The 27,762-nt window shown below is 40.6% G+C and overlaps 1 protein-coding gene across 4 annotated transcripts in view; it reads left to right on the top strand.

The window, feature by feature from the left end:
• Chd1l (chromodomain helicase DNA binding protein 1 like) overlaps positions 1 to 27,762 on the top strand; it is a 58,865-nt gene that overhangs the window by 11,567 nt on the left and 19,536 nt on the right. The window contains exons 3-14 of one of the 4 annotated variants that reach the window (XM_077791241.1): positions 883 to 989; positions 1,486 to 1,600; positions 2,397 to 2,428; positions 10,316 to 10,397; positions 12,691 to 12,853; positions 15,439 to 15,594; positions 16,159 to 16,251; positions 17,544 to 17,640; positions 19,568 to 19,641; positions 20,875 to 20,985; positions 24,498 to 24,612; positions 25,404 to 25,557. In XM_077791241.1, the coding sequence (XP_077647367.1) occupies positions 883 to 989; positions 1,486 to 1,600; positions 2,397 to 2,428; positions 10,316 to 10,397; positions 12,691 to 12,853; positions 15,439 to 15,594; positions 16,159 to 16,251; positions 17,544 to 17,640; positions 19,568 to 19,641; positions 20,875 to 20,985; positions 24,498 to 24,612; positions 25,404 to 25,557 (1,299 nt within the window). Of the gene's footprint in view, positions 1 to 882; positions 990 to 1,485; positions 1,601 to 1,693; positions 1,768 to 2,396; positions 2,429 to 10,315; positions 10,398 to 12,690; positions 12,854 to 15,438; positions 15,595 to 16,158; positions 16,252 to 17,543; positions 17,641 to 19,567; positions 19,642 to 20,874; positions 20,986 to 24,497; positions 24,613 to 25,403; positions 25,558 to 27,762 lie in introns of those variants that run through there. The other 3 variants (XM_077791244.1, XM_077791245.1, XM_077791242.1) reach the window with 3 other exon arrangements.

Raw genomic sequence — 27,762 nt, 5'->3', positions numbered from 1 at the left:
TTAATTTTGATGTGAACATCTTTGAGCCTATAGTTTTCTCAGGATTTTGAATTTGATCCTTAGGGCATATTTTTTCCTCAGAAATAGCACAGTATTGGGGGATGCAAGCTCTTCACGTGTTTTTGTTTGTTGAGAGCAACTTTAGAGACATAAGTGTACTCAAACGTGTCCTGAAGTATGCACATTTGGCTTTGCAAAGTTTCATTTCATACCCCTACTTCTTGTGAGAATGATTTATTGTCTGTTTTCTGCATTTGAATGTGCGTTTTAGATATATGCATGTACAACTATGGCATATGGATCCCGCTATACAGTATGATTATAATGCACCCATTATGAAAGACCAAAGGTTGTATCTGTTTTGTTCACATATAACTTGAGCTTAGAACTTGAGCCAGTAGAAGGCACCCTCTAAATGGTTATAGAAGGAGGGAGAAAGTTGGGGAGGAAGGAAAGCACTTTCATCAGAGCAGCCGAGCCAAGGGCCAAGGCCGTGATGTGCGGGTACTGTTTGCTGTCAGGTCTTAGCACTTCTGGCTTAATATTTTCAAAGTACTCCTGCTGTTTTCCAACAGGTGTATTGGTTTCATTGATTTCTGTTCTTTCCTGACGTTTTTCCCTTTGGTTCAGTTACATAAATATTGAGCCTCATTGCTCGTTAACTCCTAAAGTAATTGAACACCATCAATTTCCTTAGCAAAGTCACTGAGCTTACCTGATGTCGTTCTGAGAACGTACTAGTTTCCTAATGTGTGGAAGATTGTATGGAATTTCTTTATAAAGCAAGTCATGTATAACAGTTTGTGTTCTCTGCCTATGGTTGTGGGAACTTTATGGTTGTGTCTCCTGGAAAGGTGATCAAAACTGCCTGCTTTGTTTCAGACGATTGCTCTCCTCATTTACTTGACGGGAAGGTTAAATGATGAAGGACCATTTCTGATTCTCAGTCCTCTGTCTGTTTTGAACAACTGGAAAGAAGAAATGGAAAGGTACAGAGTAGATGTAGCTGAACTTGTATTGTTAAGATATTTTTCTAGATGATGGATAAAAGATCATAAAGCAAAATCTTGTCATATTCAATGATTTTATTCCAGAAAGGTTGAACTGAAACAGTGTAGGCAAGACACAAGATCTGGTAGGGGAGGATCCAGTGGGTGTTACTGTTACCCTTCTACAATTTAAAGGCTACTACTTATTCTCAGTAAATTTTGCTGATGTAAAGGAGAAACTGTCCTTCTCATAGTAACATAGGAAGTAACTAAAGTGAGAAACATCATTGCATTTTTAGTTAGCAGACCCTCTTAGACCTGATCCTTCTCCCTGCTTAACACAGACCTTACCCTGGGGTTTAACCATTATTCTAGGTACAGTTCTGTGACCAGCACCTAATGAATGGCGTCTGCACACTGCAGTCCGTCCATGACATGCGCACACCATCTCATGGCTGTGGCATTTGGGTTCATCTGATTCTTTTCTTGGATTTAGATTTGCTCCAGGTCTTTCTTGTGTAACATATGCAGGGGACAAGGAGGAAAGAGCCCATCTTCAGCAAGACCTAAAACAGAAGTCACGTTTTCATGTGCTGCTGACCACCTATGAGGTATTCATTCGTTTCTCCTAACCTGGGTCCGTAGAAGTTGTAGAACCCACTGAATTATATTGACTTTTTTTTTGAAAGCACACATTTTTCTAGGAGGATATCCACCTTCATCACATTGTCAAAGAGGGACTGCGACCAAACGAAGTGCAGGATCACTGTGCTTCAAGGTAGCTAGACATATTTCCCTCTCTACTTGTGGATTAAGGGGAAAGCTTCCCAGAAAGTGGCACTTTAGCTGCCTCTTTGTTGATGAACAGGAGGAGGCAGGCAGCAGGGCCGAGGGTTTCATGTACAGAGGCATCATGTCTGATAACCGGGGGATAGGAATGCAGGATGCCTCGTTTCAGTCTTGTTTTAAATCCTTATCTAAGTAAGACTGGGCAACTGTAAGACCGTCTACTTAACCATAACTTCTGTTTGTGTGATAGTGCTACTTAGAAATTGTGCTTAGTTTTTAACTTAGTAAACAAGTTAAAGGCTTAGATCCTCTGCTTTAAGAGAGCTAACAAGAAATAAGAAACTAGATTATTAATAACCAGAATTTATCAATACTAGTCTTTATTTTTTTTAATTCTAACTTTTTTCTTTTGGTACCAAGGATTGAACCTAAGGGTGCTTAACCACTGAGCCAATCCTCAGCCCTTTTTATTTTTGAAGACAGGGTCAGTAAGTTGCTAAGGCTGGCTTTGAGCCTGCCGCCTTCCTGCCTGAGTCTACAGAAGCTGCTGGGATTCAGGTGTGGGCCACCACGCCCAGCAATACCAGTCTTTTTAATGTGTCTTCCTTAATTTTTCAGATTTGCTTGAAAGATGCACCGTTTCTAAAATCGTGAGTATACTGTACCCTGTCAGAAACTGTGCTGAATGTGTGGAAGTCTTGTCTTGTCTTACGTTTTTTGATACTTGGCCTCTTTCCTGATATGTCTGGTCTGTCTTCTTTGGGTCCTGTTGATGGCAGGCATCGTGGGAATTCTGTGATCTAACCTCTACTCATTAGCTCTGTGTTATTGGGTTGGTTTCTTAATTTCCATCAACTTCAGTGTCCTCATCTGTAAACTGGGGGTAGTTACCTTTCTTACTTTGGATGACTGTTGTGACAACTGAGATTAAATCTACATGGTTGATGTTTAGCAGATTACTAGAGATTTTTATTACTAGCAGATTTTTATTGTTGTTTTTTGGTTTTATTTTGGTACTGGGGATTGAACCCAGGAGTACTCTACCACTGAGCAACATCTCCAGTCCTTTTTATTTATTAATTTTTTAAATTTTGAGACAGGGTCTTTCTGAGTTGCCAAGGAAGGCCTTGAATTTGTAATCCTCCTGCCTCAGCTCCCAGAGTCTCCAGGATTACAGGTGGGCCACTGCATCCAGCCTGGACACTGGATTCTTTTCACTGTAACTTGCACAGACACCTGTCAGGACTGCTGCTTGAGATCTCACTGTAGTATAGGAGCCTTTTCCTGGCAATTACCAAGCAGCAGTCAGTGCTGTAGAACTGACTATTTGGAAAAGAAGTTTGAAGTATACTTGTAATTTGTCCATTTAACTCTGTCTTGGTACTGGGGATTGAACTCAGGGGCATTTACCACTGAGCTTCATGCCCAGCCCTTTTCATTGTTTATTTTGAGATAGTCTCACTAAGTCTTTGGGACGGGACTCAAATTTGCAATCCTCCAGTTTCCCAAGTAGTTGTCATGGTAGGTGTGCCCCATCGTGCCCTGTGTGCATCTTTCATACTCAGAAGGTTTTGTTCTCAAAGGGCCTTATCAATATTTTAAATATTTTTTCCTCATCCAGATTGTTGTGAATGAGTTTCTGTTTTACTCTTACTTTGATGACTGGGCCCAAGATTTTATGATTCCATCCAGTATTTTGTTTTACTTAATTTACATTTAAATGAGCATATGATGTGTTCCCTCTTTTTCTTTCTTTTTACTTTATTTCATTTTATGTCGTGTCACGTTATTTCATGTCATTTCATTTTATGGTTCTGGGCATTGAGCTGAGAGCCTCCCAACTGCTCTTCCACTCAGTCCTTCCCCCAGCTCTTCTTGGCTACTTAATATCCAACTTGTCTTGTTTTGAAGTCTCTCCATGGAAAGGGAGTTACTGCTAATAACCAGGAAAGTAAATCATAGAGCTGCCCCGTGGTCTGTACAGTAGAGAGGTGAGGAGTACAAAGATATCCATGAAACACGGTATTATCTGGCAGTTCTCAGAAGGTAATAAGATTGGGACATAAGTGTTCTTGGGTACTTTATGTAAATTGTCCCATTTTGGTTTCATGAAAATCCTAGTAGGCAGGGATTATTATTCATTTTACAAACAAGGAAATTAAGAGATTAAGAATCCAAGTAAGGCAGAGCAGACATTCAAACCCAGCACTTGGTGCTTTGGGCCTCTTTTTTTTAATGTTTATTTTTTTAGTTGTAGTTGGACACAATACCTTTATTTTATTTATTTAGTTTTATGTAGTGTTGAGGATCAAACCCAGGGCCTGGCACATGCTAGGCGAGTGCTCTACTGCTGAGCCACAGCCCCAGGCCCTGGACCGTGTTTTTAAGAGAGCGTCTCTAAGTGTGCAGAAGCATTGAAATGTCACCTTATTCAGCAGAAACACATTATTATATTTCAATCTGTTCTGAATGCATTTCTGGGTGGATTTAAGAGCCTTAGTAATAAAGGGACATTTATAATATTGACTCATAGCAAGAATCCCATCAACATAGTTGTTTCTTTTAGTATGTTTGTTAATGTTGTATTTCTCCATTGCTATATTTTACATTCTGAAAATAGGCAGTGTGATAAAATCTGCACTCAAGAGATTTATGAAGGCCATTTAAAGCTGTATGTTATCACCATGAAATATTGAAATCTTTTGGACAACAGGCAGTAGGCTTGTAAAATCTTGGATCGAGAAGATCAGGAGTTCCCTTGTTGGACTCTCCGTTCTTGTGTTGGAATTCCCTCTACTTTCGTTTCTGGGAAACAATCTTTAATTTCCTTTGATGAGTGATTCAATCCACTTTCACTCATTGAACCAAAATCCACTTCACTTAGCCTTTTGCGTTAAATAAGCATTTTTAGATGCTTGTGTATATACATATCTGTGTCTAGTCCTTCCAAAGGCATCAGACCTAGTCTGTTTTGAGTGGAACTATACTATGGACGCTCACCACCTATGTCATAACCACCGTCCAACCTCATGGGGACCCTGTTTCCTTATAATCCTAAATATATCCCCTGCTTATTCTGCCCAGTGCTCTCCTTGGACTTCCTGCCCTCTCTTTGGATCCCCAGTTCAGTCTTGTCCTACTCCACTCTCATTAGCTGAGTGTCTGTCTCTGGCTCTTTTCCTCTCAATTTTCTCTGTAGCCTGAGGAGGAAGGCTTCCTTTGTTGTTGTTGTTGTTTTTCTGCAAATATTTATTGAATCATGGTCCAGATGAGGCCATAGGGATAGAGAAGATTAAGACATTGACCTTGACTTTCAGGGGTATGTAGTCTTGTAGCAGATGCAGACAAACAGAAACAAAGGCCAAAGGGTGGCATGTGCTCACCAGTAGTAGAGTGCCAGTGTATTTATTAACCTGCCCACCGCCTATACTGTGAGCCTCTGGGATCAGATTTCCCACATTTAATTCCTTCCATCCAAAATTCCTCTTACACTGCTTGTGGGACACAAGAACTATGCAGACATATTTATTAAATGGTTTAAATAAGAGGGAAAAATGAGAGACGCTTAAAAAAGAGTTGAGTAAAAGTGAGGAAGAAGATGATATTATTAACAGCTAGTACTTATTGAGAGTTACTGCTATAGTTTGGATCCTCTATATCTCCCAAAGGCTCATATGTTCAAGTCTTGGTCCCCAGCATGAAACTGGTGAGAGTGTGTGGAACCTTTGAAAGGTGAGCCCTCATGGGATGTCTTCTGGTCATTCGTTGAGGGTGTGTCCTTGGAATGGGTAGCAGGGATCCAGCCTCTTCCTCTTCTTTGCTCTCTCTGTCCCAGCCTTGAGATAGCTGGCTGGCTCTGCCATGCCCTTCTGCCATGATGTGCTTAACAGCAAGGGGGCTAGCTGATGGTGGACTGACCCTCCAAGATTGTGAGCCAGAGTAAAACTTTTCTCTTTATAAACTCATTATCTCAGCTACTTGTCACAGTAGCAGAAAGCTGACCAACACATTCATTATGGGTTAATTATCTTTCTTTGTATTAGTTTTTTATTTATATATGACAGCGGAATGCATTGCAATTCATATAACATATAGAGCACGTTTTTTTCATATCTCTGGTTGTATACACAATATATTCACACCATTCGTGTCTTCATACATGTACTTAGGATAATAGTGTCCATCACATTCTATCATCATTTCTAACCCCATGCCCCCTCCCTTCCCCTCTCACCCCCTCTGCCCTATCTAGAGTTCGTCTATTCCTCCAATGCTCTCTCTCCCTACCCCACTAAGAATTAGCCTCCTTATATCAAAGAAAACATTCAGCATTTGGATTTTGGGGATTGGCTAACTTCACTTAGCATTATTCTCCAACTCCATCCATTTACCTGCAAATGCCATGATTTTATTCTCTTTTATTGCTGAGTAATATTTCATTGTGGGGCTGGGGATGTGGCTCAAGCGGTAGCGCGCTCGCTTGGCATGCGTGCGGCCCGGGTTCGATCCTCAGCACCACATACCAACAAAGATGTTGTGTCCGCCAAGAACTAAAAAATAAATATTAAAAATTCTCTCTCTCTCTCTCTCTCTCTCTCTCTCTCTCTCTCTCTCTCTCCTCACTCTCTCTTTAAAAAAAAAATATTTCATTGTGTATGTTTGCCACATTTTTTAATCCATTCATCTACTGAAGGGCATCTAGGTTGGCTCCACAGTTTAGCTATTATGAATTGTGCTACTATAAACATTGATGTGGCTGTGTTCCTGTAGTATGCTGTTTTTTGGGTTTTTTTTGTTTTGTTTTGTTTTGTTTTTAAAGAGAGAGTGATAGAGAGAATTTTTTTTTAATATTTATTTTTTTTAGTTATTGGCGGGCACAACATCGTTGTTTGTATGTGGTGCTGAGGATCGAACCCGGGCCGCACGCACGCCAGAGGAGCGCGCTACCACTTGAGCCACATCCCCAGCCCCATAGTATGCTGTTTTTAAGTCCTTTGAGTATAGACCGAGGCATGGGATAGCTGGGTCATATGGTAGTTCCATTCCCAGCTTTCCAAGGAATCTCCATACTGCTTTCCACATTGGCTACACCACTTGCAGTCCCACCAGCAGTGTACCTTTTCTCCCACATCCTCGCCAACACTTATTGTTGTTTGTATCCATAATAGCTGCCATTCTGATTGGAGTGAGATGAAATCTTAGAGTACTTTTGATTTTTATGTCTCTAATTGCTAGCGATGATGAACATTTTTTTCATATATTTGTTGACTGATTGTATATCATCTTCTGAGAAGTGTCTGTTCAGGTCCTTGGCCCATTTATTGATTGGGTTGGTTATTTATTTATTTATTTTAGTGTTTAGCTTTTTGAGTTCTTTATATACCCTAAAGATTAGTGCTCTGTCTGATATGTGAGGGGTAAAGATTTGCTCCCAAGATGTACACTCTCACAAATTGTTTCTTTTGCTGAGAAGAAACTTTTTAGTTTGAATCTGTCCCATTTATTGATTCTTGATTTTAATTCTGGCACCAAAGGAGTCTTATTAAGGAAGTTGGGGCCTAATCCCACATGATGGAGATTAGGGCCTACCTTTTTTTCTATTAGATGCACGTCTCTGGTTTTATTCCCAGGTCCTTGATCCATTTTGACTCGAGTTTTGTGCACGGTGAGAGGGGTTTAATTTCATTTTGCACGTGGATTTTCAGTTTTACCAGCACCATTTGTTGAAGAGTTTATCTTTTCTCCAGTGTGTGTTTTTGGCACCTTTGTCTAATATAAGATAATTGCAATTTTGTGGGTTAGTCTCTGTGCCCTCTATTATGTACCACTGGTCTACCAGTCTGTTTTGGTGCCAGTACCATGCTGTTTTTGTTACTATCGCTCTGTAGCATAGTTTAAGGTCTGGTATAGTGATGCCCCCTGCTTCACTCTTCCTGCTAAGGATTGCTTTAGCTATTCTGGGTCTCTTATTTTTCCAGATGAATTTCATGATTGTTTTTTCTATTTCTATGAGGAATGCCATTGGAATTTTGATTGGAATTGCATTAAATCTGTATACTGCTTTTGGTAGTATGGTCATTTTGATAAAATATTAATTCTGCCTATCCTAGAGCGAGGTAGATCTTTCCATCTTCTAAGCCTTCTTTGATTTCTTTCTTTAGGGTTCTATAATTTTCTTTATACAGATCTTTTACCTCTTTCCTTAAGTAGATTCCCAAGTTTTTTTGTGTGTGTGTTCTGGGGTTTTTGTTTTGTTTTGTTTTTGTTTTATTTTTGTTGTTGTTGTTTTGAGGTTATTGTGAATGAGACAGTTTTTCTCATTTCTTTCCAGAGGCTTTGTCACTGATATGCAGAAATGCTTTTGACTTATGAGTGTTGATTTTATATCTGCTACATTCATTTATTTACTAGTTCTAGAAGTTTTCTGGTGGAACTTTTGGGGTCTTCTAGGTGTAGAATCGTATCATCATCAAATAATGCCAATTTGAGTTCTTTTCCCATATGTATCCCTTTCATTTCTTTCGTCTAATTGCTCTGGCCAGTGTTTCATGTACTGTGTTAAATAGAAGTGGTAAAAGAGGGCATCCCTGTCTTGTTCCAGTTTTTAGAGGGAATGCCTTCAATTTTTCTTCATTTACAATGATGTTGGCCTGGGGCTTAGTGGAGAGAGCCTTTATGATGTTGAGATATGTTCCTGTTATCTTTAGTTTTTCTAGTGTTTTGAACATGAAGGAGTGCTGTATTTTGCCATATGCTTTTTCTGCATCTATTGAGATGATCATATGATTCTTATCTTTAAGTCTATTGATGTGATGACTTACATTTATTGATTTCTGTTGAACCAACCTTGCATCCCTGGGATGAATCCCACTTGATCATGGTGCACAATCTTTTTGATGTTTTTGTATTCCATTTGCCAGAATTTTATGAGAATTTTTGTTTCTTGTTTATTAGAGATACTGGTCTGAAGTTTTCTTTTTTTGATATGTCTTTGCCTGGTTTTGGAATCAGGGTGATATTGGCCTCATAAAATGAGTTTGGAAGTGCTCCCTCTCTTTCTATTTCCTGAAATAAATTAAGAGTATTGGTATTAGTTCTTCTTTAAAGGTCTTGTAGAACTCGGCTGTGTATCCATCCAGTCCTTGGCTTTTCTTGGTTGGTAGACTTCTGATAGTATCTTCTATTTCGTCATTTGAAAAAAATTTTTTTTAAAGAGAGAGAATGTTAATATTTATTTTTTAGTTCTCGGCGGACACAACATCTTTGTTTGTGTGTGGTGCTGAGGATCGAACTGGGCCACATGCAAGCCAGGCGAGCGTGCTACCGCTTGAGCCACATCCCCAGCCCATCGTCATTTTAAATTGATCTGTTTAAATTGTGTATTTCATCCTGATTCAATTTAGGCAAATCATATGACTCTAGAAATTTGTCGATGCCTTTGAGGTTACTATTTTATTGGAGTTCAAGTTTTCAACATCATTTCTGATTATCTTCCTGTATGTCTGTAGTGTCTGTCATGGTATTGGAAGGAAGGCTTCCTTTTTGTAGGCCAGCCTTTACGCAGACGTTTAATTTTTCAAGTATTGTCCTTCCTTACTCACTTTTTTGTTTGACACACTTAGTTTTACAAATGCAAAAATAATGCAGTGGGATTCCATAATGTTTACCAATAAAATTAAAAACTTAAAAATCTTATAACACCCACTTTATTATCTTTTGCATGATTTTCACATTTTTAAAAGGATATTCAATATTTATACCCTTTTCATTATTGTATTTTGCAGCTACTATTTGTCATTTTATCACCTATTATTAGATAGTTTATTTTCATTTTTTTTGCTATTTTAAGTCAATGCATCTAGAATATCATCCAGTCTTTCCATATTTTGGATTTTTTTAACAGCTTTCCACCAGTAGCATCTGTTAAAAATATGATTCTAGGACTGAAACTTCTTGAGAAATTGCTCTCATGACATACTATACTATAAACATGCTGTGGCAGCAGCCCCCAGTAACCTCCACGTTAACAAGTCCAGTGGCTGCATCGTCCTGGACATCTCCGTGATCCTGTTCACCACTCTCCCATTTTAAAGTCCTACTCCTTTAGCTGCTGTGACATCACTGTCTCCTGATTTTTCTTATGGGTTGAATCTCTGCTCTGCCCTTATGATCTTGACCTAGTTACCTAGCCTTTCAGAGTTTTAGTGTCCTTGTTGGCACGATTATGGTTACTTGTCTTATTCCTTGGATTAAATTGCACACAAAGCCACAAGCGCAATGTCTGGTACATAGTACAATATGATAAACGTATCCTTTCATTTCTGTCTCTGGCTCCTTACTTTCTGCATAGATCTCTCTCATCTGAGGGGAAAACAAAGCACATGGTAACCTTTCCAGATAGGAAGGTCACGATGCCAGGTATGCTTCTAACAGAGTGGGCTGTTAGTCTTTCTAACACGTCATAATTGTATGGTAAGATGCGGTTGTGAAATATGTTTGAGCTACACGAAGCTGAAAGTTTGGATTTTCTCTCACAGCTTCTCCTGGAGTGTTCTTGTTGTGGATGAAGCCCACAGATTGAAAAGCCAAAGCTCTCTGCTGCATAAGACACTTTCAGAGGTAAACTCAAAGGATAGTCTTAGTTTTTACACACCCCCCTTCCTTTTTTAATAGACTTTATTTTTTAGAGCAAGTTAGGTTTACAACAAAATTGAATAGAAAGTACAGAGAGTCCCCATATATCTCCTACCCCTTTACAAGCCTAGCTTCCCCCATTCTCAGCCTCTCCCTGAAGAGAGATGTTAAAACTAATGAACCTACGTTGGCACCGCAGTGTCACCAGAGTCCATAATGCTGAATTCACTCGCTGTTGCATGTCCTGTGAGTTTGAACAAACAGGTGCTGGCATGTTTCCACCCTATAGTACCATGCAGAGCAGGTTTCCTGGCTCAGAAATCCTATACCCATCTGTCCACCATTCCTTCTCCCCTCTAACTCCCCTTTAAAACCACTTAGTCTAGTCTATACAGAGCCAACTAAATGGAAACTTTATGATTATTATTATTTGTTCTAATTTGTAATATATGACAGCAGAATGCATTACAATTCACATTACCCATATAGAGCTCAATTGTTCATATCTTTGGTTGTACACAAAGTAGAGTCACACCATTCGTGTCTTCATACATGTACTTCGGATAATGATGTCCATCTCATAAATTAAAACTTTTGTAGCCAGACTTCTGCAGAGCTAAATAAACCTGTTTTGGAGGGCAGTGACAAAAGTAATATTTAATATGGCTGATTACTATTCCTTTCTCTTTTATATAGAAGATAACATTTACTAAAACCTAGTTATCAAGTGAGTCAGACACTACCCCAATAAAATGCATTGTATTTCTGGAGATGTTTCAACTCTCTTTTGAGAGCTTTTAATTTTTCTCTTTTTTTTTTTTACAAATAAAGATCTTATACTCCTGTCTGCAGTTGCAGATGAATTGGATATACCTTACGCCTCCCCCAATTTACCTATTTAGAAAGTTACCATTCACATGGAGTCATGAAGAGACCAATTTCTTATAGCATATTGCCTTCAGTATCTCGTCTGTTGTATTTTTAGTATGATACACTTGATTGCATTCCCTTCTCTTGATCTCTTGTATCATTCGGCAAAGTAGATGAGAAAGATCATTGTGGCCTGGAGCTGCCCTTGTTTCTGAGAAGCCAATGAAATGTGAAGTACCTTGTTGACTTGAAAATTTGCTCATTCATGAGACCACACTTGTTAATTTCTGAGATAATCAAAATTTGGTCCTCATCCTATAATAAATCACTTAAATTTAGAGGTCATTTAGAGGAAAATCTTAGACCTGGATTATGTATTTAATATTTATTGTACTAAAAGTTGCAGTGTTTAGAGTTTTTACTGAAGATATCATCATTTTTATTAGTTTCAAATATTGTTATCCCCTGCCTGGTAGGGCATCCTCTATCTCTGCTGTCCTCTTTGCCTTCTTTTTAGGGACCCTTGATTACGTGTCCTTCCCAAGAGTTTGTACTCTATATTTAAAATAATACACATGCATAGGATGTGACTTTTCCACATTACTTAATTCTGCTGGTGTAAGTTCTTGTTAATGTCAGCTCAGAGGTTGACCTTGCTTGGCCTGATATCTGTTGTTACTGTTTTTCTTCCTTCATTAGTCTCTTATCCTCCATGTTCTTATTTGTTTCTCAGTGTTTTTCCTTTTTCTTTTGGAAATGCTGGGGATTGACCCAGGGCTTCATGCATGCTAGGCAAGCGTTCTGCTGGTGACCCACATTCCCAGCCCTGTTTCTCAAAAATTTACAGAATCCCTTTTTATGTTGGACTGTCCATGGCTTACTATCCAGAAACGTCTAGAAATCTTGATATCTTGACTCTGATATATTGCCAAGTTTATGAACAGACATTGTGTCAGTGTAAATCTTGCTGCTTGCTTGTAGCAGAGAGGCCTGATGCTATAAATAACTCTGGCTTCTCAAACTCTTTGAATGAATGTGTTCACTGAGATACTCCCGTTAATTCCCCCATGTAGGTCATAACATTGTTTGACTCCTCACATAGATTGCATTTAGTAACCCTAGTGAATACTCATGTAATACTCAAGAGTTTACAACGAGATGTCACTTACATGCTTACAAGAGTGTCTTCTTACAGATTATTATTCCCTCCTTATGGTTGAAACTAGAGAGGTATTATTTCTCACATTAAATAGAGTGTACAACTTGAACCTGAGCCTTCTGATTTCATTTGCCTTGGTTCATTGTGTTAGATCATGTCCCTCTGTGTTCAAATAAATGTTGTGATGGGTCACTTGGTTTTGCTTCCCAGTGGTAGAGATTTTTAATTGTGTTTATTTACATATTCTAGTTCTCGGTGGTCTTCAGTCTCCTGTTGACTGGAACTCCTATCCAGAACAGCCTCCAAGAGCTCTACTCTCTCCTCAGTTTTGTGGAACCTGACCTGTTTTCCAAGGAACAGATGGAGGATTTTGTTGAACGTTACCGGGATATTGAAAAAGAGTCCAAATCAGGTTAATTCCCATTCAGCAAATTATCTCCAAGAGATCTTGACACAGAAACTTCCCTAATGCATAAGAGTTGTAGATTGAAAAGGAAGAGAATCAATAACTGGAGAATGCCTCCCAGGGAGAAAAGCCACCACAGATTTAAGGCAGATGACGGTCCCTCGTGTGGTGTCCACTCGTCTGCTATCCATGGCTCTTTCTTGTTTATTACATGATTCTGCAGTGGGGCTTATTGGTTCACTTTTGGAAAAAGTAGAAAGTACCCACTGATATGTGTGCTTTTTTTAAAACCAACTTCTAATTTTCTTTCAATTTTTTTTTTCTCTTTGTGGTATGGAGATTGAACCCAGGGGTGCCCTACCACAGGGATACATTCCCAGTCCTTTTGTAAAAATTGGAGACAGGATCTTGCTCAGTTTCATAGGCTGGCCTTCAGCTTACCATCCTCATGCCTCAAGTTCATGTTACCATGCAGCTTCAACTTGTAATTTATAAAAATTATAGACTTTGTTAACTTTCCATGCCACTTGCCAGTGCAGAAAAGTAAGTGCATGCTACAGTCCCAGACTACTGTTAAGAATTCTGCAACACTGCTGTTTCCTTTTAACCAGAAGTTTGAGATGATTGGGATGTGGAAGGGAAAAGGGAAGCCTTCGTTCATATAACCGTAGCTTTCTCTTATACCTTTGCCTCTCTGCCTTGTGGAACATTCCCATAATATCTGAATACCCTAGGATGATTGTCCACCCAGTGATTATGTGTGTGCTGGTTAAATATGAGTTGCAGAGGGTTCTTAGAGCAAAAATTCCCAAACCACAGGGTAAAGATGACCTGCAAACCTGCTCTGATTGATTACTCCCATGTTTAGAGTTGTCAGATATGGGACATCTAATTACAAATGACAAGGGACACACTGGTATTGAAGAGCTATGAATTGTTTATCTGAATTTCACATTTAACAGGTTGCTTGTATTTTTGTTTTCTGTTTCTGGTTTTCCTACATGATGTATACTTCCAACTTAGTGTAGCTTTTGAAGTCTAAGATGCCTGTAAAAGAACAAGGGATTAGAAGTTTTTAAAAATCCACTTTTAATGCTCGCCATTTTCACATTCACCTGTGTGTCTTTGGATAAGTGGCCCGATTTCTCTGAGCCTCACTTAACTGTCGTAAACATGGAGGCAGTATTGCTCACCCTGCATTTCTAGGCTGTATGCTGATCAGTGAGATGAAATGAAGAATACCCTGGAAAACAATGTCTTGAAAATGAGATTATTCCTAAGAAGAATCCAGTTCTCTGAGTGGTGTAGTTTGGGGACTAAAAGCCAGTAACAAGTCCAGAAGGAATAGAAGAACCCAGGAAAGGGAGAAATGATTGGTCCTCTAATTATGGTGGTTCAGCTTATAATTTTTTGACTTTACCACTTACAAAAGCAGCAACATTCAATAGAAACTGTACTTTGAATTTCAAATTTTTATTGGTGTACCTGTTTGTACCTATTTTTGAGGTACATATTTATACCTGTTGATGTTTTGCATAGTGATCACTTAGGTCATTAGCATATCATATAGCAAAACTTTTATCGTTTCTTTATGGTATGTTCAAAATTATGGCTTCTAACTGGTTTAAGATATAAAATGCATTATTGTTAGTTATATTAGAATGTTCAATATAATCATCAGGGAAATGCAAATCAGGAACACAATGGGAAACCTCCTCCCCCCGTTAGAATGGTTATTACAGACACCACACGCTGGCAAGGCTGTGGTGGAAGGGGAACTCTGAGACACCCGGGTGGGAATGGAGATGGTACGGCCATCGTGAAAACCAGGATGGCGTTTCCTCAGAAAGCTAAGTAGAACTGCTGGACAATTCAGCAGTCCCATACTGGGCGTATAGTCGAAGAAGGGGATTGACACGTCAAGAGATGTCTGTGCTCCTGGGTTCCTTGCAGCACTCTTCACAGTACCCAGAGTGTGGAGCTCACCTAGACGTCCATTAGCAGATAAAAAGGAAATGTGGTGTAGATACAGGATGGGATGCTCTTCAGCCACAAGAAGGCATGAGTTTCAGTCTTTTCCCAGGCTTGGGAGAGGTTGTAAGGTACTGTCCTGTGAGGCGGGGTGGCAGCAGCGAGGCACAATCCCCAGTGACTCAGGCGACCCTGAGGGTAAGTAACTGATACCACACAGTGCTCTGTGTTGTCAGTCCTTCAGTCACAGGCATTCAGCACATTACATGAAGTCTTCACAGCTTTTCATAGAAGAGGCTTCGGGTTAGATTATTTTGCTGAGTGGACTAATGTAAGTGCTGAGCACATTTGAGGTAGGGTGGGCTGAGCTGTGGTGTTTGGTATGTTAGGTCTGTTCAAGGCATTTTTTACGTATAAGATATTTTCAGTTTGTGATGGGTTTATAGGAATGTAATCCCTTTGTAAGTCCAGGAGCATCTGTACTGTGAAAACTTACTGTACTGACCTAGAACGCAGAATTAGCATGAAAATGAGGAGAGTGAGTTGCTCCATGTTCCCTACTAGTTCAGCGCCTCTGCTGTATTTTTGTACCACACTCTTGTCTGTTTTTCCTTCCACAGCAAGTGAACTACACAACCTCTTGCAGCCGTTTCTGTTGAGGAGAGTGAAAGCAGAGGTAGCTACAGAACTTCCCAAGAAGACAGAAGTAGTGATATACCATGGCATGTCAGCATTGCAGAAAAAATACTACAAGGCTATTTTGATGAAAGACCTAGGTATTCAGAGGGCACTTGGTCCATTAAGAAACTAAATGGGGATGTGATTTTTGTGCAGGGAAATATTTTATGATATCACTCACTTTGTGTAGCAAGAATATAAGGTAGAATTTTGTATTCTGAATCACATGGAACAATAGCAGTGTTAAGTGTAGCTCAGACTTGGTTGTTGCATGATGGAATTTCCCTTTTTCCTCTTCCATGGTTTTTCTTCTGCCTGCAATATAGCAAACACTTTTAAGTGTCTATTCATGATTTTTATCCTCTATTTGCTTTTTTCTCCCCTCTTAAAACCACAATAGCAGTTAAAGAAGAAATTTTAGAAGTATACAATTGTTTTAACAAAGCACTGCTAAGTTCACCTTGTAGACTTTCTTCTCAAAACAAAGTGATGAGTAAGAAAATCCCATATGGATATGATTTTAATTCTCAGTGCAGTTGATTGCCATTTGGGAGGTTAGTATAAATTTGAGGGAAATACTATGAAATGAGTAAGGTTATGTTTGTGTTTTGTTTGTGTTTTGATTTGTTAGTCCCTTTTCCTCTCTATCTTCAAAATTTCAGATGCATTTGAAAATGAGATGGCAAGGAAAGTTAAACTTCAGAATATCTTATCCCAGCTTCGAAAGTGCGTGGATCACCCGTATTTGTTTGATGGTGAGCCAGTGTCCTGTTCCCCCCACTATTTTTCATTAGTAGTTGTGTAACCAAAATCATAGCCGGACTCTTCAACAGAACTGCTGCATTTACTTGTCTACTCTGCTCATTTTCTCTATATTAATGATATCTAGTGTTAATCATACTGAAGATTTCTTCACATGTCCCATAATATCCCTTAAGCTGCTTTCCTTTTTCTCTCTTAATGCAGGATCCATGGCATTTGCCTTGGCTCTACTTTTCTACAATCTAGAAATGTTTCTAAGCTTTTTTGGAGGGCAGGGAGCTTTTCTTTCTTTCATGATAGTGACAGTTGTGGAGAGGAAAACTGGCAGCTTTACAGAGTGGGTCATAATGGGGATTCATCTGACCCTTCTTCAGGATTGGATTTCCTTTCGTCTTGAGCCCTCTCGGTCACTACGCCCAGTTCCCTGTGTTCTCTGTGGTGCCCAGGCATTGTCAGTTCACGATCCGTTAACCTCTCCGATCCCTTGACACAGCAGATGGCTTCCTCCTTGGGACGCTCTTCACTCAGCTTCTGGGGTAGCAGTTTTTCCTGCCTTTCTTCCTGCCTGCATGCTCCTGCTCTGTGCCCTTTGCTCTCTCCTTTCATCCTAGTGACTTCTGTACATGTCCCTCTAAGCACTGCTCTTGTTGCCACAAATTTATGTGTAGTGTTCATTTTCATTCCCATTGGGGTTTTTGGATGCACTCTGATGGGCGATTCTCTGGCCCTGGAATTCCCTAGTGTAGAAAGACTGCAAAAGGTCTGCTGTACTTGTTTTAAGGAGTCTGCCAAGTACCATTAGGAGCTGTTTAAAAGTTTAACAGAACTTTAATCAAGTGCACATGAGAACTTTTTTTTTTTTAAGGGAGGAGGGGCATTAGGAACATAGATTTTGAAGGACATCTTCCAGAATATTCTGACTGCCGCCTGTACCTTGAGAATCACTTTTATACACACCTAAGCCTATTTCTTGATTTCTTATCTAGAGTGAGAGCCTTAGAATTTCCTTTGTGGATCTTCTTGATCTCTGGTATCTTCCTTTCCCTCAGTTTCCTAAAGAGTGAGTTTGTTTCTTAGATAAATATTTATTAGACTTTTTGGATGTGCCAGGCTCTGCAGTTGATATTAAGCAAATAATTACAAAGTGCCTCGAATAGGTGAGACTGAAGGGCCTACTGCATTAGAAAGAGCTGGGGCTCTCTGTTGCCTACCTATTGGGTTTTCTACTCAAGAACTTTGCCCTGACTCAGGGCACACGATTAGGATTGGGCTCTCTGCTTTCCAGGTGTGGAGCCAGAGCCTTTTGAAGTTGGAGACCACCTGATTGAGGCTAGTGGGAAACTTCACCTGCTGGATAAGCTGCTGGCATTCCTGCATTCCAGGTAGGAATAGGTTGACATGTGCTGCTCTAGGGAGTGACTGGTTCAAACCTGAGTAATGAAGAACTTACTGATTCTTGAGACTGATTCAAGTTCCCTTTTTTAGAAGCCTGGAATTCAGGGCCTACTTTCTCTGCAACTGTACACCCACCCCCGATTCCATCTCATCCAACCCCACTCCTCCACCTTTATCCTTTCTTTCCTGAATTCCTACAGCATTTAGGATCCCAGTCCAGGACTTGGCAAGCCCTACTTTACTCTGCTACCTTGTTGATCAGTGTTTGTTCACCTCATCAGTCCAACTATGTTGGTTGCATCCACAAGGACGAGTCAACATTGAGCATTTCTTTTAAAATTGCCTGCTGCTTCCTTGAGTTGAACTGACACATAATAAAGGTTGAGTAAACATTGGTTCTTGTTAATCTTTGGGATTTGATTTAAACTCAAGGCGTAGTTGGGGAATACTCTTTCCCAGAAATGCAAGTTCGGTATCAGAAGATGACATTTGGTTAGTGTTCAGCAGCCTGGTATCCAGCATGTACATCTTCATCACCACAGGAAAGGGGGAGTCTAGGAAAAGACCAGAGACTCAAGAATTTCAGAATTGTGCCTTGAGGATGATTGCCCCAGGTGTGGCCTGAACTAACCTAAAACTTCAGATTTGTCAAAATTGCCCAGTCTTTTGCAAATTAAATATTCATGTCTTGGGGCTGGAGTTGTGGCTCAGTGGTTGAGTGCTTGCCTAGCTAGCACATGCGAGGCCCTGGGTCCAATCCTCAGCACCACACAAAAATAAATAAATAGCTCAGTGACTAAGCACTCACCTCACATGCGTGAGGCAGGAGATTCGATCTTCAGCACCACGTACAAAAATATAAATAAAGAAAACAAAGTTATTGTGTCCATCTACACCTAAAGAAATTGAAAGAATAAAATAGATAAAGGTATTGTGTTCAACTATGACTAAAACGTAAATATAAAAAATTGTTAATAATCATAATTACACGTCTTAGTGTATTTTATGGCCTTTGACGTATCTACCGTAAGTGTGTGTGTTAGAGATGGAGAAGAACCTATAGATACCTTCCATCCAAGTTTTTCATGACCTCGAAAGGTCATGCCCAATATCATATAGGTAGTAAGTGGCAGAGAGAGATAAGAATCAAGGTACTCACCTTCAAACTCAGTGCTTTTTCCAACAATTTGGGGCTAGAGTCTGGCCGATGTTCTCCCTAACTCTTGGTCTTACTCTCCTGGCAACATTAAGGTAAGTTCGTTTTCTTAAAAAAAATATTGTTTTGACAACATTGTCCTTGTTTGTTCAGGCAAATTTAAAACAATATCTGATAATAAGGGCTGTCACCTTGACTTTGTTTCTTCTACATTATTTTGAATTTTCCTTTCCTTTCTTCCTCTCTATATGTAAGTTTCTTGTGTACCATGGGGGATTGCTTCTCTAACATGATGCTTCTCAACTTTTCTAGATGGTAATGACTTGTAACGCCAAGTAGAGAATAGCAGTAGATAGCCTTCCATAGCTCTTCAGGATCTTGGGGAGCGGGTGCACACATATTTGTACCTTGCCTTTACTCTTCACATGTATATTTATTTTTCTATTGAAATGAAACTTCTGTTTTCATTGAGTGAAGTGATATTCCAGAAAGAGGCTCCTTGGTTACGCCAGGGCTTCCACACTCCCTGGTGAATTGACAGGTCCTGGGACTGCTCTGAGGGATGCAGCTACATGTGGAGGCACTTTGTCTTCTTGTATAAAGTATTCAGAGTTTCTGAGAAAGTTACAGGACATTGATATTTCTACTTTAGCATTTCCCTTATGTGTAAAGTTGTCCTCTTTGGTCATGTTGCCTGAGGGTCACGCCCCGTAAACACTACTAGAGTTGGCAGTTTCTCCTTTTCTTCTTCTTGCCAGGGGCCATCGCGTCTTACTCTTCTCTCAGATGACCCAGATGTTGGATATTCTCCAGGACTATATGGACTACAAAGGTGACTCCCCTTGGCCACTACATCATCTGAGAGTCATAAGGGGTGTGGGAAGGTTACCGAGGAAAAGGTTAAAGACAAAGAAGGTGAAAAGGCTGAGGAGAGTGGACAGTGGTGTGCGAAGCAAGATCCACAGCAGGGTAGAGACGCATGGGCAGAAGTAACACCCACATTCTCACCAGGTGATGCAGGTGATGGGTATGGAGCAGACGTTGTGAAAATGTTGAGTGGCTTCAAAAATGTGTGAGTCGAGTTTCAGCGACAAACACTTGCAGCTTCTCTCGACAGCTCAGCAGTTGTGTACTTACGCAGGATTAGTAAGAAAATGAAGATGGATAGTATGGAGATCCCACAAATCAAGCAGGGGGAGGGTGAGAGCAATTATTTCTGTGACAATAGGGAATGTAGGCAGTTACTTGAGAACTCTTTAATATATAATAAAATTGATGTGGGATAATGGGACAAAGCTTGAACAGGGGTTGATTTTTGAGCCTGTGGGAGAGTATCAGCCGCAGAAATAATTGCTTTAAAGTTTAGTTGAGAGTGGTCTCTCAGATCCACTTGATGCCCCCCAAGTACTGCAGTAACTGGACACTTCAGCTACTGGCACATTGAGGAATCTCGAGTTCCAGAACATGACTTGAGATTATAATTCCCCTTCCTGACCTGATGCGTGGTGACAAGTGGAGAGCCCTAGAGCTTCGCTGAAAAGCAGGTGCTGGGTCATCAGGCAGGCTCCCAAGTGCTTGTCTTACTGCTTGCCTAAGTCAGCATTATGTCTCAGCAGGCACCAACTGCCAGCGTGTGGATATTGAGGGTGGCCTGGGAAGAGTCAAGACCAAATATTAACTCTGCAAATGCCAAAGACTTTGGCTGCCTGTGGTTTTAAAACCCAGGATAGTGTGTTATGGTGATTGTTTTTTTTTTTTTTGGTGAAGTGATGAATTGTTCCCCTAAATTTAGATCTTTCAGACTGGGGTTGTGGCTCAGTGGTAGAGCCCTTACCTGGCATGTGAGAGGCACTGGTTTGAATCCTCAGTACCACATAAAATAAGAAACAAGATCAAGTTATAAAACAATTGAGATCTTTCCCTTGGGCTTTATTGAAGTAGGGCAGGCTTGGGTGTGGAAAGGACAGATAGGCATTGGCTTAGAAATGACTCGATTATTTTATTTCCTAAGAGTCCTTGCAAAGAGTAAGGACCTGTGTGTGGTTGTTGTCTTCTCTACGTAAAGGCTACAGCTATGAGCGTGTGGACGGTTCTGTGAGAGGCGAAGAGAGACACCTGGCCATCAAGAACTTTGGACAGCAGCCCATCTTTGTTTTTCTCCTGAGCACCAGGGCAGGTAAGCCCAGGGGTGTTGAGGAAGCAGACAGTCATCCCACCGCTGGTAGGTTTTCCCCTAATTCTCTGAAAGGAGAGGTTCTTACCAAGGAGTATGGAAAAAGGAGAGAATCGAAGCACTTACGTAGCCTAGTACTGGACTTCTCGTGTGGAGCTCTTTTCTGTTCAACCTGTGAAGCTGTGATCGTGAGAAGGGAGGCTGAAACCTGGGCCTGTTGGAAAGTAATTCTAATCCACTTAGACCACTGACCGGGAATGTCCTGTTTTGTTTTGTTTTTAATTTTGGGGAAAGTTTTATTCACATTCATTTATTCTCCTTCCCAGCCATGAATTTGGAAAGTAAGATAATCTCTTTTCTAGTTTCCCTTCCTCCCGGAGTACCTCTGGAAGAGTGTTATAAAGTTTAATAAAGATTTGTTGTTTAAAATGTGACTAGAGTGAAACTGACAGCTATTATAATTATTATGGTATTGTCCATATGACTTAATCATAAATAAATGACACTTGTGGTTTTGCCAGTTGCTTTCACATAGTATTAAATAATTTGAAATCGGTTTGGGGAAATGGAATTTTTCTTACATTCTGAATCAAAAAGCCCTAAATTAATTTTGAATTCATAGTCTGAGTTTCATGATCTTATTTTTTGATGGTAATCCTGATGGAATAGATATAGGAACACAAACAGGAATTGTGTCCTTGATGAAAGAGAGATTAATGTCTTTATGGAACGAAAGGTCACCGTTATGTAGAAAGCACTTAGTAAGTAAGTACTATATGGGTCTGTAAAAGAAGTGTTAGATATGACCCTTGAGTATCAGGGGATCATTTCTCCAGTGTGTGTCTTACCTCTCTCTTAAAGCCAATAATAAGATACAGTCAGATTCCTTTGGTCCAGTCTCTAACCAGGTCATATACCACACCCTGTCATTCAGTCCCGTTGTCTCATGATTAGTCTTAGGGGAAGCTCAAAGGATCTGGTCAAAGGCATGGTCAGTGTTGGGAGAGGAATTCCATTTATGCGTTTAAGATTTTATTTTTCATATTTAGAGAGCAAATAATGTTTGAAACATCTAAAATTAGTGAACCTCCTTGGAGGCCTCAGAGTCGATTATCTAGGAGCTGAAGCAGTCCTGGACATTAGCCTTTTCCACGCACTAACTGTCATACATGCCATCATGTTGTAGCTATAGCTGTGCCGTGTTTTCATTTAATGTTTCCTTCCAGCTTTCCACCAGGTTGTTACCACATATTGCCAGCAGATGGCAGCGATAGCTTAGGAATATGTCCCAAACAACTAAATGCAGCTTAAAATACCATCTTTGGTGAAGAAGGGCTGCACCAGCCACTATTAACTCAAGAGAAAGACAATTCTTTTTTTTTCAAACTTTTTTAGTGATGACAAAGCGACTTTATTATTATTATTATTATTTTTTAGAGAGAGAGAGAGAATTATTTATTTTTTTAGTTTTCGGCGAACACAACATCTTTGTTGGTATGTGGTGCTGAGGATCGAACCCAGGCCGCACACATGCCAGGCGAGCGCGCTACCGCTTGAGCCACATCCCCAGCCCAAGAAAGATAATTCTTATGGAACACAAACACATTTTCAAATGAGATGACTGCCTCGATAGTTAGCACACAGTGGATAAAAAGGTTGTGGAGCCTGGCACAGTAGTGCATGCCTACAGTCCCAGCTACTCAGGAGGCTGAGGCAGGAGGATGGCTTGAGCCCAGGAGTTCAAGGCCGGCCTGGGCAACACTGTGAGACCCTGTCTCTGTCCCAGGAGTAATGACCTCAGATTCTGGAATATGGGATGGAATCCTCACTGTTTTATCTTCTAGTGGTGAAACTTCAAATAAATCCCTTAATCTAGCTGTTTCCATTTCAGCATCTGCAAAATGAGGATAGTGCTAGCAAGGACACAGGGTTGCTGTGAGGGTTAAAAGAGTCAACGCATGTAAAGTGCCATGAGCAGTGCTTGGCAGTAGTAAAGTAGAAGTGTAGCTCTTATTATTGGGTATTACTTAGCCTTTCTCCGTATTCAGTCATTAGTATTTCTTTATTCCAACTTTGATTTTATAGGAAGACTTCAATGAGAATGTTCCTGCCTGGCTTGTCTTACATCCAGCCGGGAGTTAGTAGTCCTGTGGAAAGCAACCCTTCATTCATTTCTTGGAACAAGCCCTTTTAGGCCTGTTTTAGCAATGAGCTCCAACGACCGTGGCTAGAGTGTGTTCTGTACAGTTTCCACATTTATCAAAGAGAAGCCTGTGGTTTGCTTCTTAGTACTCTAAATTCCTGAACCCAAAGTGCTCTTTTGGCCTTTTCCTGCACCATTGGAGAAAGAGCAGAGAGTTGTTGCATTGAGTGTTCTTGTCTTGAACTGATTTTACGACATCTTCTTTGATCAGTGTGGAAACCAGTACAGGAAGACACTCAGGTTTTCTCCACTCAGAGGCAGGTATCATCTGCTCTAATCATAGCTAGCGTCAGGTCTTCCTACCTTGTTGAAGCTGCAAGTGTGGTCATGTGTGTTTCTTACTGCCCACTGCAGACCTCTCGTTGTTTTAAGATACATTTTTAGTTGTAGATGGGCACTGTTTTAGTCAGCTTTTTCACCTCTGTGACCAGAACCAACTGTGGAGGAGGAATGTTTATTGGAGGGCTCATGGTTTCAGAGGTCTTAGTCCATAGAAGGCCGACTCCATTCCTTGGAGCTCCAGGGGAGGCAGCATCATGGCAGGAGTGTGTGACTGAGGGTAGCAGCTCACATCGTGATCAGAAAGCAGAGAGAGAGAGAGACTCCACTGTCCAGATACAAAATATATACCCCTTAGCCATGTGCCTGATGAACCCGTTCCTCCAGCCACACCCACCTGCCCCAGTTACCACTCAGTTAATCCCATTAGGGATTCATTCACTGATTAGGTTAAAGCCATATCCCAGTCATTTCTCCTCCAAACCTTCTTGCATTGTCTCACATGTGAGCTTTTGGAGGACACCACATCTAAACCATACAGACGATACCTTTATTTTATTTATTTTTATGTGGTGATGAGGAAGGAACCCAGTGCCTCACGTGTTCCATCACTTGTGTTCTATCACTGAGCTACAACTGCAGCCCCCAGACCTCTTATTTTTGGAGCTGTTTTCTGAAAGAACTTGTGTCCTTATTCACAGACTGTTTGAAGCAAAATCCCATCAAGGTTTTCAAACAAATATTACATGTCTTCACGCAATTAACTTAAGCATCCTTTCCTTCTGCTTACCTCTCATTCTGTTATGTTTGATAATTAAATTTCCCCGGTTCATGCAATGAAAGATAAGGTAGCACTCTTGACCACTGTAGGGTGGTCAAACCTGAAGTCTGGGGCAGAAATGTCGGTTTGAAGGATGAAACCAGTCAGTGGGACTGATTTCAGGTTTTCAGTAGGACCCAGTCCTGCCTTGTGTGTTTTCTCGTTCCTTATTTGTGTGTTGCTGATCATGCTCCTTTTTTGTATGGTTTTCAGGTGGAGTTGGCATGAACTTAACAGCAGCAGATACTGTTATTTTTTTTGACAGTGATTTTAATCCTCAAAATGACTTGCAGGCAGCTGCCAGAGCTCACCGAATTGGCCAGAACAAGTGAGTGAGTTAGACATTGGCACCTTTCTGCTCTGTTGGCTTGCAGCTGTGGATTGGGGAGGAAGGTGGACCGTGTAGTCCTGACAACAGTGCCACGTTGGAGTTAGAGACCACTGGGTTTGAACCCCCTTGTGCGGCTGGCTTGTAGAGTCATGTTAGGGGATCAGTGGTCACCTGATCAGTTCAGACTCACTTTGTTGAAAAGAAGAGTTAAATTCCAAAATGATTAGAAGAAACTTAGAATTTATTTAGTTCATGTTTCTCATGTTAGATCCTAATTCAGTTTAAAAATGAAGTTAAAGCCAGTGGGTGCACATGCCTGTGATCATTATCAGCATGGGAGACTCAAGCAGGAAGATCAGGTTTAAAGCCAACCTTGCAACTTACCTAAACCCTGTCTCAAAACTTTTTTTTTTTTTAAGGCTAGGGTTATAACTTCATGGTAAAGCTCCCCTGGGTGGGGTTCCCAGTACCACAAAGAGGAAACAAAGTTGTGTTCAGCTACCCTTTGACTTGAGGTAACATGCCTGCCAGGGGTTATCCTGGCTCCAGAGGAAGGCCCCATAGTGGTCACTTTGTCTTCCTTCCTCTTCCTCTTCTGGGGAAAAGTTCAGGAAGAAGTTGAGGCCAGATTTCTCTAACAAATGCTCAGGTCCCAATGAGCAGTGTCCTTTTCATGGTTCCCTGAATGTGCCATTTGGCTCTGCTTCCTTTTGGGTGTATTTTCCTGGCAGGCTGTTTTCCCCAGCTTTGCAGACTCCTAACACTGCTCTCATTTGACTCCCGTACAGGGCTGTGAAAGTGATCCGGCTGATTGGCCGAGACACGGTGGAAGAAGTAGTTTATAGGAAAGCCGCCTCCAAACTGCAGCTCACCAACGTGATCATAGAAAGAGGCCATTTTACTCTGGGAGCCCAGAAACCTTTGGCTGATCCTGACCTCCAGGTAAAATGTTCTTTTTAGAGTCTCAGGATTTATAACCTGTACTCTCTGTGGATGAGAACGCAAATAAAAAGGACCAGCATTGACCACCCGTGGTTGCAAATTACACATTTTTTCATTGGCCTAATTCTTACCCTCTCAGTACCTAACTACCTGCAAGGTGCCATACCAGCTAAAAATGAGGGTGGCATTTAAAGGCAGAGAAAATAGAATAAAGAGAATGAGCTTTGAACCATCTAACTTGGATTGAAATTCACATCTTATCCCTTATTGGATGTATGACTTTGAGCATGTAACTGAACATCATGGATCTAATCTCTTCATGGCTTCTAAAGATGAGTGTGCCACGAGTTACCTCAGAGAGAATTTGTTTAAGTTCTTTTTTTTAATCAGTGATGATTAGTTCCATACCTCCTCCTTAATCCCAGACCCTTTGAGTAGTGACTTACAGTACTCATTCCATACTCAGAGATGAGTGAACAAGATTAGGAATTCAGAATTATGCCATAGGATATAGGGATGACAGCACTAGAGTTAATTTGTTGAAGAAGGAAAAATCAGATGGGAGTCCAATGCTGGCTTAGATTATCCTAGAGAGCTCTCTTTTGGTAGGAGGCTTAGAGTTATTCCTTAGCAGCAGCCTTTGAGATAAAATTGAACCTATATTATAATATACCCCAGGTCGTTTTGAGGGATTAGATGCAGAGAGATCAACCCCTAGTATCTAGTATGATTCAGGCATGAAGAGAGTAATAAATGTCTGACAAAAGGTAGTAGCTGTGGGAAGATCTGCTGTAGGAAACTGCAGAGAAATGACAGGAGTTGGTTCTTGTTTTGAGGCAGTGAGAGAGAGCAAGTTCCAAGATGGCTTTAAGCCTGAAAGATGAGAGTAGAAAGTAGGAAGATAGGGATAGAAATTAGAAGGATGAAGATAATGTAGGCTTTAGTCAACAGAGTTTGTAGTAAAAATCAATATACATTATTGTTAGAGGGAGACTCAGAAAAGAAAGGAATTAGAAACGTTTGCAAGAAAAACCAGGCTTTAAAAGGATCAGCTTATCAAACAAAAAATTCAAGAGGTATATGAAAGGGAAAAAAGTACACAGTATTACAAGCAGAATTATCAAATTTACAACTAGCCCAAGCATGAGTTTAAAAATGGCAGTTTTCTCCCATCTGATTCTTTACACATCAGCATTGCAGACACGGAGTCACTGACCTGCAGGAAAGGGTCACAGATTTGGGGGTACTAGAACCTGAAAGAAGAACCCTAGGTTTTGTTTGTTTGCTTGACTTTTGTTTATCTTAGAGAGTAACTGTGGAGTCTTTGGCCTTTTGTGTTTTGAGTCTTCTGCATGCTCATCTGTCATGGTGGCCGGGCAGGCTGTGCATTTTATTTTCACACTATTGAAGAGGCAATTTCAAATGGAAGGTGAAAGCTTGAGAGAGAGGTGCGTGTACACTGTAGGTGTCTAAATACACTTCTTCACAGGACCTTGGGAGAGGAGCTCATCGTGGGCTGTTGTGAAGGCACAGGCGTCAGGAGTTAGAGGAGGCGCTTCCCCAGTGGAGGGAGCTCCAGGCATTCAGTCAGGGGTTTCCCTGTGACATTGGCTGCTAGCACATCATTGTGAAATGCACAGGCACAAACTCTGCCATGGGACCAGATCCTGGGGCCAGTACAAACTATTGGCTGGTGGAGAGGACCTCGGTGGGACTTCCTGCCCAAGCCTTGGCAAGAAATCACACTCTGGTTCTGTCTTGATTCTTTCCTCCCCACCAGACTGTGAGTTATTTATGGTTGCCAGGAACAAGGGTGATAACTCACTGCCTTGTCTCAAAATACAGCAGGACATTTTTTAAGTTATTAAAAGAATCTAATAGTAAAAGACGTGATTCTGGTTTGATAAATCTAAACAGTATAGAGCAGTGAAGTTCTGAAAAAGGAAAGCAGGTTCCTTGTCTTAGAAGGAGAACACAACAGAAACAGAGAATAGATAAAGATGCGGTGAACACTTATTGAATGCTTACTGTGTGCAAAGCATTGTGTGACGTGCACTTTTTCCAGTTGTTTCAGAAGAAGAATAACAAAAAAAATGAGATAGATGTTGTCTTTACCTCCATCTTAAGAAATTTTCCAAACATCAGATTCATGACTCTAATCCCAGCACTCTTTAACTTCCAACTATATGCTCTTAGTTACTATAA

Source organism: Urocitellus parryii, chromosome 11 (genome assembly GCF_045843805.1).
Source record: "Urocitellus parryii isolate mUroPar1 chromosome 11, mUroPar1.hap1, whole genome shotgun sequence".
In the NCBI taxonomy this organism is placed as follows: domain Eukaryota; kingdom Metazoa; phylum Chordata; class Mammalia; order Rodentia; family Sciuridae; genus Urocitellus; species Urocitellus parryii.
The sequence above is the reverse complement of the archived record's forward strand: the minus strand, read 5'-3'. Positions and strand labels throughout refer to the sequence as shown.